General features: G+C 36.4%; 1 protein-coding gene across 2 annotated transcripts; it reads right to left on the bottom strand.

Moving 5' to 3' along the window:
- Window positions 1-5,428: 5,428 nt before the first annotated feature.
- LOC113773151 (alpha N-terminal protein methyltransferase 1-like) lies at window positions 5,429-13,698 on the bottom strand. 2 transcript variants are annotated; one of them, XM_027317704.1, is made up of 9 exons: window positions 13,460-13,681; window positions 12,851-12,995; window positions 12,507-12,565; window positions 11,169-11,288; window positions 8,495-8,596; window positions 7,568-7,622; window positions 6,530-6,627; window positions 5,998-6,173; window positions 5,429-5,878 (listed from the first exon to the last, which is right to left on the bottom strand). In XM_027317704.1, the coding sequence occupies exons 1-8, from the start codon at window positions 13,583-13,585 to the stop codon at window positions 6,045-6,047; spliced, it is 834 nt and encodes a 277-aa protein (XP_027173505.1). In that variant the 5' UTR covers window positions 13,586-13,681; the 3' UTR covers window positions 5,429-5,878; window positions 5,998-6,044. The 2 variants fall into 2 exon arrangements, with proteins under 2 accessions (XP_027173505.1, XP_027173506.1); XM_027317705.1 differs by having other exon boundaries at window positions 5,429-6,173; window positions 13,460-13,698.
- Window positions 13,699-17,550: the final 3,852 nt, after the last annotated feature.

Here is a 17,550-nt window from a genome sequence, read left to right as displayed (position 1 = left end):
TCCAGAGGGCCTAATGTGATTCAGCAAATTCCAGCTCAAGTTTCAGCTCAAAAACCATCTCAAATTCCATCACAAGATGAAGCATCAAGCACTACCACAGCTCAAGGAAACTCAAAAGTTGAACTAGAAAAAGCAACAGTAAAAGAACCAGCTTTGGAAGAAGATAGAGAAAGGCTAGTGAATGACTTGGTGGCTGAAGAGAATCAACAAAAACATGTGATTCTAGATGAAGACTTGCTGGACAGATTTAGATATGATGGTGGAGAAAAGAATGATTGTCTTGACTTTAATCCTGTAGTTGAGTTTAGGAAGCCACACTTTGAGCTGAAAGTTGGGCACAAGTTTACTAACTTTTGGGTGTTCATGTTTGTGTTACATGAATGGCTAGTCAGAAAGGGATATGAAGCTTCTTGGGTGAAAAACTATTCCAAGAAAATTATTGCCGAATGTGCAAAAGGCTGTAGCTGGAGGATTCGTGCAAGCCAATTCAAGATGAATCAACCTTTCAAATAAAGTTCTTGAAGGGTGAGCATGTGTGTGCTAGAGAATATAAAAGAAGCATGTAACAGCAACATATCTAAGCAACAAGTATTAAGATAAGATCAAGGATAATCCAAAAATTGATTTGATGGTGTTGAACATTGACATCAAAAGAGATTCAATGATCAATGTATCAATTAAGGCAAAAGATATGATGCTTGGCACGGACATGGAACAATATCAAAAGCTGTGGAGTTATGCAACCACTATCTGAGACACTAATCCTTGAGGCATTGTAAAATTCAGATTGACAAGCCAACTGATGGTGTAAGAGGGAGATTTGAAAGGTTGTGTTATTACTTACATGCATGCAAGCAAGGTTTCCTTGATGGTCTAGATAGCTATTTTCCAAAGACTGCATTTAGTGGCCAATTACTGTTAGCACTTGGCAAAGATGGCAATGACAACATAGTACCTATAGCAGTTGCAGTGGTAGAGGTAGAGAGGTACGACTAATGGAAATAGTTTTTGGATTTGCTACTTGCTGATCTGGGCCTGGGGAGGGATAACATCCCTTGGACATTCATCTCAGATAAACAGAAAGGGCTTGTACATGCTATGAATGAATTGTTTACAGATTGTGAACATAGGTTTTGCTTGAGGCTTATGTATTAAGATTTCAACCAACAGTTCAAAGGAAAGGAAATGAAAGGCATGTTCTAGGCTATAGGTACCATGTTGTCATTGTCATCTCTGCCAAGTATGGACAGTAATTGGCCACTAAATGCAGTATTCAGTAAATAGCAATCTAGACCAATTATTGGTCTAACCATCAAGGAAACCCTGTTTGCATGCATGTAAGTAATAATATAACCTTTCAAATGTCCCTTATACACCATCAACTAGTTTGTCAATCTAAATTTTTACAGTGCTTCTAGGATTTATGTCTCAGATAGTGGCTGCATAACTCCACAACTTTTGATATTGTTCTATGTCCGTGCCAAGCATGATATCTTTTGTCTTTCTCTTCGCTCTACCAACCTTAGCAATTGATACATTGATCATTAAATCTCTTCTGATGTTAGTTTTTAGCCTCATCAAATCAATTTTTTTATTATCCCTGATCTTATCTTGACACTTGTTGCTTAGATATGTCGCTGTTGCATGCTTGTTTTTATATTCTCTAGCGCACACATGTTCACCCTTCAAGAAATTTATTTGAAAGGTTGATTCCTTTTGAATTGGTATTGCATGAATCCTCCAGCTATAGCCCTTTACACATTTGGTAATAATTTTCTTGGAGTAGTTTTTCACCCAACAAGTTTCATATCCCTCTCTAACTAGCCATTCACATAACACAAACCTAAACACCCGAAAGTTAGTAAACTTGTGCCCAACCATCAGGATTAAAGTCAAGACAATCATTCTCTTCTCCACCATCATATCTAAATTTGTCTGACAACTCTTCATCTGGAATTACAGGTTCTTGCCAATTCTCTTCAATCACCTGGTCATTCACTAGTCTTTCTCTATTTTCTCCCAAAGCTGGTTCTTCTACTGTTGGCTTTTCTCATTCAACTTTTTAGTTACCTTGAGCTATGGCAGTGCTTAATGCTTCATCTTGTGATGACACTTGAGATAGCTTTTGAGCTGAAATTTGAGATGGAATTTGCTGAATCACATTAGGCCCTCTGCATACAATGGTTTTACTAGCCTTTTTCTTCTTTGCAACCCCATTTTTAGGAAGAATCTTTTCATTTTTTTCCCAGCAAATGAGAATATGTGGAAAGGCAATTTTAGGCAGGTTTGGTGCCATCAGCTTTCTTCTTATCTCCATCAAATTTTTGGTTGTCTCCTATAGTATCTTTGTTGGGTGCAAAAATATCTTCATCTTCTATTGTTTTCAACGCCTTCTTTAACCATTCAAACTCTTCATCATCATCAAATGTCCCTTTAGTGTCCTTTACCTTACCAACAATTGTAACTGTTCCTACCCCACCATCATTTGTAGCAACTGTACTAACAATTACCCTATCATTTTCAGGATCTTTTTCAAATGGCTCATCCCTACTGCAAGCATAAATTAGCCTTGTTGGCAGCTTTCCAATAAGCTGCATTCATCAATTTAATATCATCATTGTCGCTAATTGGATGTAAGCACCATCTAAGTCAACTGTTGGGGCACAAAACCAAAAACTAACTCTAGTTGCATGCTCTTCTACATTTTTAAATATTCCGCACAGGTTTGTTATGGATAACTGATCTTCAACTCTTTCCTTGAAAATGGCCATGTGGATTCCTCTGTAGTGAAGAGTTGGTTTTTCTTTGAATCTCCCACCGAAATGCATAAATATGTCTACTTTTTCTTCGGCTTTCTCCTCCTCTGTTCCATGAGAAGCAATAAAATAACCACTTTTTAGTAATTTATCTTTCACAATGATACAAAAAGCTAACATAACATAAGAACAACAAACAACATCATTTTAGGTGGGAGTGGGGACTTACAATAGCTCTACTTTAACCCCATATTAAGATAAGGACAGATTATCTACCAATATTAATCTCCAAAAAATGGATAAGCATACAAATTTAACAGTAAATTAGTCTTGTGCCAATTACTCATTAAATAACTTGATAGTGAAACTCAGTACTTCATGAGAGTTCCACTCAAACAACAATATTACTTACTTGATTATTATTCAAACACAAACAAATCTGACATGGACCAATCAACCAAACACAAAATCCTAACAAATCTGACAATCAAAAATCAAAATAGCAAATTCAAGGCATAGATGATACTCAGTACATTAAAAATTTATTAAATAATTAACTCAACATTGAATCCGAAATCAGTATATCATAATGAATAACCCAAAACCCTAATCGAAATTGATGATAGATGACATATGCACCCATTTTTCTTTGAGTTTTTCATAGCAAATCTTCACTTCCTCTTATTTCCCTATGATCTTATTGTTTGATCGAGACAAAGGCCGATCTCTCTCTCTCTCTCTCCGTTTGTTTTGCTCGAATGAAATTGATGAATCTCCTCAGCTCTTGTTTACTTATATTATTAGGCTATTGCTGTCATTTCATTCAAAATTGTTTGTTTTAATGATATCCATCGATGTTTCATATTAATTAAAATCATGAGGTACTGACACGTATAATTTAAAATCACAAGGGGATTTTCTATCAGATAACTATATGTACCACAGAAGGCTTTTCTGTTTTTTACCCTAGATTCTACTCTTGTTACTAGCATGGGGTGTATTGTTGGGATTATTGATTGAGTGCTTACCCATAATATAATTTTCACATCAGTGGCAACAACCTTTTTATTAAAAAGGTGATTTATCCTTGCTAATTGAATCAACTCCTGTTAGCAAACATCAAATATTTTTCGAACTTCTCAAGGGACGTCAATTTTTATTAGCAAATAGAACCACCATTACTTTTTCTTTTTGGTGTCCCTTGCCCCGTACAATTGGATGTTATACACATAGCATTGTTGACCTTAGTTGGAGAAGGTTACTTTTCAAAGTACAATCACACGCATGGTATTGATGACTCCAGTTAGTATATTATCTTGTGTCAAATCTTGTCAATGGCAAAAGATTGATGACTCTTACAAGTAGATTATTTTGTGTTGAATCTTGTTAATGGTGAAAGTATCGCATATATTAAGCGGTTGTGATGACTAACCTTATGTAAAAAGACATCATGTTATGATCCCATCATTCTTTATTTCACCATACTATATCAAGGGTATATATTGTAATCAGAATATTGTTCTCATGTCCCATCATTCTTATAGTTTTAGGGTACTGTCGAGGATATTATTCTTTATAGTTCCATAATTCTATACATTCTTACAAAACTTTAGAAAAGACATTAATTCCTCCAACAGTGACAACCATTGTTACTTAAACGGAGGAAAGGGTCTTTTGTAATATTTGGGAGAACACTGACCCTCCATCAAATATTCTTTATAGCAGTCTTAACGAGTCTATTTTAAAGCAGATTTCCTTGTTTGCATTGCAAATTTTTTTTTCAAAAAATATTTACATTTTTCATGAATGCATTTTTAAATCACCTTTTTATCTTACATATATCAAATTGGTACAGCATGTTTTTCTATAAAAGTTTTAGAAGATAGATTTCCACATGGGTCATCGAAGATTTTTCATGGTCTTACACTCTTACCGAACCCATTTTAAAGCGGAAACTAGTCCCTCCATCAATGGTAAGCATTTTCACTTAATTAGGCGAAAGTATCCCTTATGTAACCTAATAAGTAGTGCCACTATTGTCATTAGAAAGGCCAAGTATCAACACCACTAGGATCTTATGGCGCGTTCAATAAAATTGAAGTTTGAAAATTGAAATATAAATCTATTAAATTATTGAATTAATAAGTACTGAATTTGATACATTTAAATGTATATCACATTAACCGATAAGTGAATAATTTTTCACTTATTTTTGAAAACAAATTTTACTTAAAAAATTCAATATCACTTAAAAATTAATTCAAATGTTCAATTTTTTATTATCAAACGCGTCTAAATATGTTAAAATCTGAATCCATTAAGTTTAACCATCAACTAAGATCTTAGTCTTCGTTTCTATTTTCTGGATCTTAAAGGGATTTGATACTTACAAGCAAGCAATTGATAGAACTCTGAATTCTTCTTCACGTCCATATCATTTTAGCATTAGTATATCTTACATTGCACTCACATACTCGAAGAACTTTCTGGCACATCTTGGCACTCACCAACTCAGAGAATTTCTTAGCACATCTTACATGTACTCACCAAATCAAATAGGATTAAAAAAAAAAAAAGAATAGGAGAAGGAGCAGTCCCAACATTAGGATTTAAAACTGAGGAAAATGAAAGCATAGTCAAAAGTAAGTTTCAGACAGATGATTCAGTATACAAAAATGGAAGATATACACGTGAATAGCACAGATAGTAATCAGAATTTTGTAAACCAAGCACTCAAAAGCTACAAAAAATGTTCTCTGATTTATACTAAGCACAGGACAACGAAAAAGGAAAAAGAGTTGCATGAATGTAATGGGGAAAAAATAAAAAGTCGTCAAAAATTCTAAGAAACAACAACTAGAGTTCGTCATAGTCGCCGAGAGAGGAGAGGACTCTTAAGACTCTCCAGCAATGTTAACCAAACTCTTCATTTTGTCCTGCTGTACCTGTGTCTGACTTTTCATTTTGTACTAGAGTAGCCGTGTCTCCCATAGCTGATCCTGGGTAACATAGCTATAAGAGCCCTCTCCAGCAATGTTAACCAAACTCTTCATTTTGTCCTGCTGTACCTGTGTCTGACTTTTCATTTTGTACTAGAGTAGCCGTGTCTCCCATAGCTGATCCTGGGTAACATAGCTCCCCACTGTTAGGTCCAAGGTTCTAATCTTAAGCCTAACAATTTCAGTTGGGAAGGTGTGGGAGGAAGGAAAAATGATTTCTAAAATACATTGGAGAAACTAACTTGAGAACTCAAAAGACTAAAATGCAACCCATGGTCCATGATGCTCCTCATTTGATCACGCCAGGCCTGTTTTTTGACTGCCTCCTCGTTTTGGATGGATTAACTATCTTTGGTATTTCAGTTGTTAACGCATACATCTTCACAGCAAATAATTCATCAGGAAATCCTTTCTGATCCTGCACCAGTGTAAGAAATGCATTCAACAAAATTTCACTCTTCCAATTTAGAGGGCTCCCTTCAAACTAATTTTCTTGCAGGTAATTTAAGCTGCACAAACAAACTCTTTCTTCAATTCTAGTTGAACTCATTGATTAAACAGCATTAACCATAGGTTGACGTGCAAGAAAGGGATTGCATTGTGGTCCAGCAACTTCTTAAAACTTAATAAATTAATGCAGGAAATGACCTTCTGATCCAGCATATTAGTTAGAGAAATTAGAAACCTCAGTCAACTGTATATTTCTGATGATTTGGGTGGATATTGCACAGAAAAGAACATGCCACACATTAAAGTTCACAATTCAGATAATACCTTCATTTTCCAAATATGCAATCCACATTGATTGAACAGCTCCTTGAAGTATGAATCAGATCGTGTAACACTCTTATCTTCTTCATCCAGCACAAATCCTTCCAAAAATTAACAAGTTACAATTTGACAAAAATTTTAAGGTGATGGTATAAATGAAGGCACAAAATTATTAATTCCCAAGTACTAAATCAAACTTAAATATCAAATGTCACTCTGGGCCTCTAATTGTTGCTTTTTTATTTCTAGCTGTTACTACTATGTGCATATAGGAGATAATTTCAGTTCTATTGCAAGTGGGGAGTTCAAAAACTTTCCGGAAGTGGTCCATTAACTATTAACCCCCCACAACAAGAGCCTCCAAAAAATAGGAAAATGGGTTTAGTTATAGAGAAGAAAACATGAAAATAGCATGATCATCATTTCATAACCCAAGAAGCCTTCTCTCTTTTGATTTCATTCACTGAGCTTTTACTGCTGGCATTGCTACCAACACTGATTACAAATACCAACTAGGTGGGGTAATTTAATGCCCGAATTCAAGTACTATTTCTTCTCTACAGGGTAAATCCAATGATGCAATAATGAGATCTTAGAACAGGATCACAACTTAAAAGCATTCTATATGCATTAATATATAATGCTTACTTGATCTTTTATCTTATTTTTATTTGGTAGAGATATGATAATTCAACTAAATCAGGGACTTAATTTATTTATTCTACTTCATCTTTCTTTCCTTCAAAGCCTACAGAACTAGGATATCTATGGTTCAACCACCTTGTGATGAACCTGAAATGGAAACCTATTGTGCCATTTGAAAATTGTCTGCTTATCTAGTTTCTCTCTACTTGTCAATTTGGTCAGGCATGATGGATGCACATGAGTTACAACAGAAGTAATGGAGAAATTGAGAAATTGGAAGAAATCAAAGAAAAAAGTTAATACGTGAGAGCTGTAACCATGATATAATACAATTAGCAAGTTCCAGCTGTCCTCTACGTATTAAATCACAATTAACTGAAATAATAAAAGTAATACCAGCTCTAGCGATATTCTCCTTCAAAACAAAGAAACCACCAGGTTTGAGGCCCCCCTGCAAGACAGACAGCAATGAGGGAAACAACAACAATAGCATCAGCATATATTATGGTACTTCTGGCTACACATTTATTCCTAAGGAGACATCTAACCCAATACCCTGCAGCATCCAGAAATAGTAGACACTTTAGAGTCATCAAAAAATGGCATATATCTGGCACTTTATCTGACAGAAAATCTTGTTTTTTACCTTTCGTAGCTCCACATCAACTTTGTTCCCCTGTTTTTATTTGTAACTAACTTGGAAATAAAGCGGGAAAGTTTTGTTCATTACAAGCTATATTACTCTTAACATCTAATAAATATTCTGGCTGCAATGGTCCAGATTCTAGTTCTGCACTCTACCGGACCAAGACAAAGTTCTCAAACAGTTTTATAACATTCAGACTTTTACTAAATAAAGAGTTGCAGAAAACCAAATTGGAGATCTCATTAGGCTGCACTACCAGTGTGTAGTTGATCAAAGGTTCATAAACTCTTCCCTCACCCACCCAAAAATAAATAAACTCTCTATTATGCTGAAAAGCCAAAAGGTCGAGTGAATAAATGACTGCCAGATAAATACATTTGGAAAGTTCAACCATCTCTATTGTTCTTAGTTAAGGAACTGTCAAAAAGAAACGGTGATAAAGGGAAGAGGGACAGATTTTTAGCAATCAACATGCACAATCACAAAAAAAGAAAATCTTATATTTTACTGAATAAAAGAATGCCTAGTTAGAGGATTCAAAGATGTAAATCAAAACTTTCCTCAATGAAAATCCACCAGCTGTTACTGCATGATAAGCATATGGTTTCTGATATTAAGTGGATACCATATAGCAATGTTGGATTGAATCATGAACCACCCTAGAAGGATTTCTTTACCTTTGCCCGCTTAAAGAATGATACAAAGTCATCATCTGCAAGATGCCCAATACACCACTGAATCCATATGCAATCATATCTTTGTGCATCAGGAGTGAAGTCCTAAAGGAAATTTGAAAATGAGAAATACATCAACACATGTTGTCAAAAAGCTTAACAGAAAAGTCTAAATCAGCGCTTTGAAGTTAAACTTCACCATACAACGATGAATTGCAGAAATTAAGCAAGACTTTTCTTTAAATGCAGAATGAGATCAGCAGTTGATAGCAAGAAAACAAATGAAGAAAAAAGAATATAAAATTCTGGCATGAAATTTATTCTGGACCGCCCCCCCCCCCTCTCCAAAGAATCCATGGGTGAAGATTCTTTTAAACAACAGGAATAGAAACTGAAGAAAAGAGAGCGGCAAACAAGCCGAGTCAAGTTGAGCTTTTCCTTAAACGAGCCGAGCTCGACTCAATTTTGACTAGGCTCGAATTTGAGCTCGAGTTCGATGAGCTTTCATTCCAAAACTTGATCTCAAGCTTGAACTCCAAGTCAAGCTCAAAAAAATTTAAAAATAATCTTTATGTTTTTTAAAATGGATAAAATTGACATTTCATGCTAATACATAATAAAATATAGGGGTCGTACATGTAATTTCACTATCAAGAATATATGAATTATAGCTGGATCGATGAAATAACGAGCCGAATATACAGATACTCGGCTCGACTCGACGAGCTCGACTCGAGTTCGAGCTTTGACCATGCCAGATTGTGAGCGCTCGTGAGCCAGCTTGACTCATTTGCAGCCTGATTAACAAAAGATAAATTTTGTAGAACTGAAATTCCAGTGGTCTTTGTTAGACAGGAATTTTATAGAAGATTTTGAAAAGAAACGTCAACAGATATTGGGAGAATATCAGAAAAAATATTGGAAATCAAACATGATAAGATTTCTCAGGCATTTCTTTTTAATTTTTTTTTACTCAATAAGAACAGAAAGCAGGGGAAGGGTAAAAGAAAACTTCGAGTCTGGATACACAAGCACAATTGCGGGGCAGTTGACCAACCAAACTCACTCCTTGTCTTCTACTTCCTTTTTTTCTCTAACGCCTCAACTGGTTGAAATCAATCTGGATTCAAAAGTACTTTAATTTATGTGTTTAGGTAGATTATTTAGTTCATCGAAGACTGAAAATGATAGCATAATACCACTACATCCTAGTTCCATAGGCATGAAACATAACCTTAAAACTATCAAAGGCAAATTAAGCTTCTGTCAAGAATCTGCCCATGCATATTTTCCTCTTTAAGTTGTTTCTTTTTCTTTTCTTTTTTCTTTGTAGAGCTCAACCACCTTCCTCCTCGAGTTTGAGATTTGAAAGCACATAACTACCACATGCTTTACTGTTTGGTTTTATATTTCTAAGAATATCTGTAGTGTATACTGTGCCGTATGTCAAAATACTTGCATAGTTACACTGTCAGTTAAAAACAATAGAAATCTGGGATCGCAAAGGGTAAATGCCACCATCTTCAGGGAGATGTTCTGGTAGTGACAATTCTAATGATCTGGCAGCAGCAGGAATATACAATATTTGTTGATGGAGTTTTGCTATCATAACAGGATTGCTAAAATAACTTTCGGTTATACGTCACAGATAGTTTCGACAAATTTTGTCAAAGTTGAGTTCGAAAATGTTAGTCGCACAGTCCAAAAGTTATCTTCTGTACCCGATAATAGCGCCTGCTAGCAATATGGACTTTGGTTAAATCACCTCTAAATGTTTGGAACATTTCTTTGAGATACAGAACCTTTCCAAATCACCTCTAATTAGAACATTTCCATGAGATACAAAGCCTTTGAATGGAGGTCAAGCTTTCAACTTGCAATCACATCCATACAACTTTTTCCTCCTTCACATATGCAGTCTAGCTGGACTTTTGACTTGTTTTTATAACAAATCCCACTTAACCAAGATGAGAGAGTGCCCACTAGGTGCAGTATTAGTCATTGGAAGACTTCAGAGTCAGCCCTTTTGTGAAAAATAAAACTCCAATTCATTTAATGCTGTAATTACACAGCAACAAATGCTTAAAAGACAACTTTAAGTCATGACAGTCCACATCATAAAACACATCATAAATTTTGAAAATGCATAATTTAACAATCCCAAAACCATACTTCTTGTCTACGCTTTCTCATGCAATTATACAAAAAAACCATCTAAATTTTGGTTTTGGTAAGGCTTTATTTGGCAAGAAAAGTAAAAAATCTGATATGAAGCATTTTTTCATTTTCTTTGGGTTAGTAATGTACAATTCTGAAAAACACCAACGATCAAAACTTAAAAGCAAGAACAAAGTAACCACTATATCAAGTGTGAGTTGCAATGATGAATTTGCTGACCAAGGGTTTACATTAATAATGTCTAATAACACTGGCAAGTTGTAAATTTACATTAGAACATAAAAAGCACCAATGATTGAAACTTAAAAAGCAAGAACAAAGTATCTGCTATATCAAGTGCTAGTTGCAATGATGAATTTGCTGACCAAGGGTTTCCATTAATAATGTCTAATAACACAGGTAAGTTGTAATTTTACATTAGAACCTAATGATCTTGTGATTACATCAATAGAACACATACGCATAGAATCAATTCAGTGAAACAACAGACATGTATTACCTGAAGTGGAAGGCAATAGAAATTGGCAGCCTTGTACGAGTCTGAGACCAGTAAATTCTCTGGGGCTAAATTTCCTCGAGCAGCCTCCAGAAAATGCGACACTGGTTCAAGAAGGTCAACCTAAATAAAAGAAAACAAGTTAACAAGTGCATAAAACATGAACAACAAGTTCAATCAATCAACAAGTCCAGCTTTAATCTCCATGGAACAGAAAATATAAAAAATCTCATGCTAGCTACTAAGACAGATAAAATGTACTTCACAAGGCTACTATTTACTTAATTTAGTATATTAGTTATGGTACTAGCGAACAACTTTCATCATAGATTATAGTCTCATAAAAATTATTCAGACATATATAATAACACTGCTCAACAATGTTTTTTATGTCATTGGTGATGATTTGACATTTCCTATGCAGGTTTTTTAGTGCATTATTTGCTTGAGCAATGAAAGTTGGAAAGACAGGTAAAATAAAGACTGGTAGTGGTCTGTATAGATTGCTTCCTCAATACTTCCTACAGCTAATGAAACAATAGCACTTTTTATTATCAATCTAACTTTAGTTTAAACGAGTTTTATGTACATAATGAAAATTAGAATATAGAGGAGCACTTCAATTTGGTTCTAAGTTTAAATTCAGATTTCATACAAGGTAGGGGATTCTCCCTTGCATATATATGAATACCACCTTCTTCTTAGTACCTCCAAGCACACAAGTGAAATAATATTGATAAGGAGTCCTTTCACAACACATATGACCGAGAAAGTTAAAAACTATGCCATAATAGGAGCACTATTAACTACTAAAACAGATATAGAAGTGACACATAGAAGAAATCCTTGCCTTGCATAACTAAAAGCTCAACATGTATGTGATTAAATTCACCACTTAACACCATAGTAGGAGACATCCATTACTACACTAGCAAGAATGAAGGTCGATCACAAATAATTGCACTAATTTAAGATTGTGTAGAAAGATCAAAAGTCTTGAAAAGATTATCAGAACCACAAGACAAAATGTCAAAGAAAATGTCTAAGATATTACTTAGTGTAGCTATGATGAACACTACATCAAGTGGAAATCAAATTCATAAAAAAGCTAGATAAATCATATGGTATCCCACTGAAACACCCCTCCTTCCCAAAAAAAAATAAAAAATAAAAAAGGACGTAATGCTCATCAGTGCAAACAAACAGCAAGTGAAACGGGGTTTTTCTTCAACGGCATCAAACAAACACCTCATAGAAACTTTGATACAAGGAGAAAGTGAAGGACTTAGTCTAACCTCATTTAACAAATTATGCAATAAAAGAAGGTTTATAAAGTAATACCTCATTAAAGTATCTTATAAGAAGATTCTTGGTAACCCTCCCAATGCCAGACCCACAATCTGCAATAGTTCAAGATCACCAAAAAGTTCATTAATGAGCATAACAAAAAGTCGTAATTTTATATTTACTCAACCAAAATTCCTTTTCCAACCATAAAATTTTGATATTTCAGCCAAAAAGCAATAATATTTTAGACCATAAGGACAAGAAAATGCACAGTTTTCAGAGTGCAAGGACTAAAGAGAATTTTACTTCTCTTAAAGCCAAAGCTTTTTTGTTTTTTTTCCCCCTTTCAATTTAGTAAGTGTCAATTAGTAAAGAGAGGTGAAGAGGTGTGTCTGTACCGAGAGCAACAAGATGGTGGCCTCTGCCAGCATCAGTGAACCTCTCAGCCAAAAGGGTATTCAGAAATGCCTCGCTTGCCTTTATATCTGCATCATTCACATGCCCATATCCGCCCAGCACACCATCCACTGTTGCCTCTACACCCTTTTCTTCAAACAGACAAACACGAACACACAGTATAAACACCAGCTCGCCGTTACCAACAATAGTAACACCAGAAACATACAGGCAGCATAAATTCATTCAAACAAAAAACTTCAAAATTAGAACTAGAACTTTGCAATAAGTTCCATGTGAAAAAAATCCAAACAAATTAAAATTAAAAAAAAGACCCATTATTTCAAAGGTAAAGTAATAGAAGTATTTACAATAAGTTCCATGTAAAAAAAATCCAAAAGAAATCAAATTAAGTTCAAAAAAAATCAAAAAGACCCATAATTCAAATGGGAAGCAATAGAAGTATAGTACCTAATTAACAACAAAAATACCATAAACAAGCCGGCAGCATAATAACAGTCAAATAGAACCCTCCAAAATTAGAACTTTCCAATGATTTTTCATTTAATATGAAAACATCAACTCATGAGGAGTGCAATAGTATTGCTTACTTGCCAATAGCTAACACCTTTATTGTACCACTCAGACTTCTTGGATTGATCACCAACCTCTTCTCTCCACATCTCATCTGGGTTCTTGAATTGACGGCCGTTGGAGGCTAACCCACCAGCATTCATCTTACTCAGGCGTCTGGGGCCCACTAAATTCCGGCAGGAGCCGTAGTAGTAGGAAAACTTGGAGTGGGGTGTTTGGAGGTTTAGAGGACGGCTTGGTAATTGTCGAAATGGGTGAAAATTCATGGGGATTTAGCAAATTCTATTAACGGTAAATTACTCTTTTAACTGATTTTTAAATTTCTTTTTCAGTCCTCGACATTTTTCTTTTTAAAAGCGAGACCGTTAAATTTTGGAAAGAAGCAATTTTGTCCTGAACTTTTGCAACTTTAGGCCACTGTAGTTCTTTAGGTAATTCGAGTTATATATGAATAAATAATCCTATTTATTTCTTTAATCTATTTTTTTGTCAAAACGGCAACGTTCTATTAATAACAGGAAACATATTACAAAAAGCCTACAATCTGTCTGCACAAGTTCATGCAGCCACGCTGGGAAGTCAACCTTGCATTCAGTTAAATTTTCCAAGCTAACTGCCATTTTGGCTAGCATATGACTAACATAGTTGTTCACTCTCCAAGTGAAAGTAAAACAACATTCATCAAAATTTTTACGAAGACTCCTTATATCTTCAATCACCACTGACCGTATCCTATCATTTCCTTCCCTGTTCAGCTCTTCCACTACCTGTAAACAATCTACCTCAAACACCACCTTCCATCCTTATAGCTTTGCCATCCTCACAGCCATTCTGAGTGCCATTGATTCCTCCTGCTTTGGATTCGAACAGTTTGAAGATGGCACAGCCCACGCCCCTAGCACCATCCCTTACCAATCCCTCGCAATCATTCCCCATCCTGCTCTATTTTCCTTGCTGTGTAGGGCAGCATCTGAGTTCAACTTTACCTAGCCCTCTTATGGCCTTTCCCAACCATGCATCTCCCTTTCCTCCTTCATTCCACTGCCCCTAAATTCCACCTCAGCCTCTTGAGCCTCCTGGTATTCTTGCCACTCCATCACTGCCTTGTTAGCTGCAACCAATGGATCCCTCCCACGACCATTAAACTGTTTATCATTTCTAGACTTCCAAATTTGCCAAAGTAGATTTATTGTTAGACTAATGCGCTCATTACCCTTCTCCTTGGTTACAATCTCCTTCAGTGCTTCCCACCAGTGCCAAAACTTGTTCCTATACTCCTTCAGACCTTCCCAGCTCAGAGATGCAGCTTTCCATATTAATTTGGCATTACTGCGGAAACAACATATGTTCAATAGTTTCTGGACCTTCCCCACATCCTTTGCACATATGGTCTCCCTTTGAACATCTTTCCTTGAGTACTGCATTTACTGGTAGGATACCATGCAAGCATTTCCAAATGAAATGCTTCAATTTATGTTTCACGTTCAACCCCCAAAGGAAGTTCCAGTTCTGAGTTGCACCTGTCCTTCTATAGCTAGTTCCTACCTCTGTCCACTCTGCACCATTCTTTCTTTTCTTTCTCTTTGCCAGCCTATATCCTAACTTAACAGTATACATTCCGGTGTTCGAAAAGCCCAGAATATTCTATCCTTCCTAGGCTCCTCACTAAGTGGAATGCTTAGTATCTTCCTACCTTCTTCCCTATCAAACACCTGTGCAATCACCTCCTTGTCCCACTCTCCTCCCTGAATAAGATCACTCACTTTCTGTAACTCAATACCATCCCCCCTCCTTGTTTGTACTTTTCCATCCTCAGTACCTGGAATCCATCTATCCTCCCATATATCTATATATTTGCCATCTCCCACCTGCTTCCTCGATCCCTCCTCCAATACATCTTTTGCCTGCAACAGACTCTTCCAGCACCATGAGTCTGCCTCATGACTCTTTGTCCTCCAGATTGATGTCCCATTAAAATACCTGGCCTTCAGAATTTTACTCATCAGTAAATTGGGATTCATCAAAATTCTCGATAGCTGCTTTGCAAGCAAAGCCAGGTTGAATTCATGTAACTCCCTAAACCCCAAACCCCCTTCTGCCTTTACCTCTGTCATCTTACTCCAGCTCAACCAGTGCACCTTATTCTCCTTTTCCTTTTGCCCCCACCAGTACTTTGCCATTTCAGAACAAATCTCCTTGCACAGCACTTTTGGAAGGAGACAGGAGGACATCACATAAGTAGGCAGAGCCATAATGACAGCTTTCAGTAATACCTCTTTCCCAGTTGGACTTAGTAGTTTCTCCTTCCATCCTTTCAGCCGGGTTATTGTTTTTTGCCTTATAAAATCAAAGACCTGTCTCTTTGATCTACCAATAACCAATGGCAATCCCAAGTATTTGCTTTGTGAAACCTGCTGCATTCCCCTCAACTCACTCATCACCTCCACCTGCTGTCTTCGACTCACATTTCTGCTGAAAAACAGAGAGGATTTCTCCATATTGATCAACTGGCCTGAAGCCTTCCTGTACACGTCTAGGATCCTCCTTAGCTGGCCAGCCTCCTCCCCACTTGCTTTGCAGAAAATCAGGGAGTCATCTGCAAAAAATAAGTGAGACAGACAAGGAGCCCCTCTGGCAATTCTCAGTCCTGTCAAATTGCCTTGGTTGTTAGCTTGTTTGATCAGGGATGAGAATCCTTCAGCACAAATCAGAAAAAGGTAAGGAGACAAAGGATCCCTCTGTCGTAGGCCTCTAGTAGGTCTAATGAAACCAGTTTTTTCCCCATTAATGTTTACAGAATATGTCACACTAGTAACACATTCCATAACCCATTGAATCCACCTAGTACAGAATCCCATTTTCTCCATAAGTTTAGCTAAAAACCCCCACTCCACTCTATCATAAGTTTTGGACATATCTAACTTGACAGTCATATAACTATCCTTCCCAGTCCTTTTGTTTTTTAAAAAATGAACACTTTCATGAGCAATGAACACATTGTCCAGAATCTGCCTGCCTGGAACAAAGGCAGACTGAGAATCACTAATGCAATGTTTCAGGACACCTTTAAATCTGTTAGTAAGCACTTTGGCAATGATTTTATATGAAACATTACACAAGCTAATAGGTCTGTACTCAGTGACTGAAGTGGGGGAATCAAGTTTGGGAATCAGACTGATCAAGGTCTCATTAACAGATTTCAAAAGGAAACCAGAATGAAAGAAACTTTGGACAGCCTGAACAATATCAAATTTAACAATTTGCCAAAACTTTTGAAAGAAACAAGGAGACATACCGTCTGGTCCAGGGGATTTGTTTGGTTGCATTGAAAACACTGCCTGATATATCTCCTGTTCTGAGACTTCCCTGGTGAGCTTCCTATTCATCTCAGCTGAGATAGTCTGTGGGATTCCTTGCAACACTTTTGCAAATTCCTCAGGGTTATCTGAAATGAAAATTTGCTCAAAATAGTCTAAAATCTCTTCCCTAGTTTCCTCCTCACTTCCACACCAGTCCCCATTCCTTCTCCTCAACACTCTAATCCTATTTGTCTTCCTTCTACCAGCCACAGTAGCATGAAAATACCCAGTGTTTTTGTCCCCTTCCTTTAACCATTTTAGCCTTGCCTTCTGGCTCCAAAATAATTCCTCCTTTTTATAGGCAGTAGCCAATTTCCTCTTCAACCCCAATAGTTTAATCCTAAAGCCACTTGGCCTATTCAACTTAACCTCCCCTATTTCCTTTTTAACCTGCTCTATCAACTTCTTAGCATTACTGAAAATTCTTCTACTCCAGCTCATGAGATCCATTCTTACTTTTTTGGTTTTACACTGGACCCTATATAGCTTGGATCCTTGTTGGTGCTCTCCCCAATCTTTCCCCACCACCTCCTTTATATCCTTATTCAGTAACCACCTTCTATCAAACATAAATCTTTTCTTACACTTCTTCCCCCCTGGATTTGTATCCAACACCAACATACAGTGATCTGAAGCCTCAGTTTCCACATGCAAACATTTTGCCTTATCCATCTTCCTTATCCATTCCTTGGTTCCCAGAATCCTATCTAACCTCTCTTTTACCTCTCCTTCATTCCCCCAGTTATTAC

The sequence above is a fragment of the Coffea eugenioides genome, chromosome 6 (genome assembly GCF_003713205.1).
Source record: "Coffea eugenioides isolate CCC68of chromosome 6, Ceug_1.0, whole genome shotgun sequence".
NCBI lineage: Eukaryota > Viridiplantae > Streptophyta > Magnoliopsida > Gentianales > Rubiaceae > Coffea > Coffea eugenioides.
The sequence above is the reverse complement of the archived record's forward strand: the minus strand, read 5'-3'. Positions and strand labels throughout refer to the sequence as shown.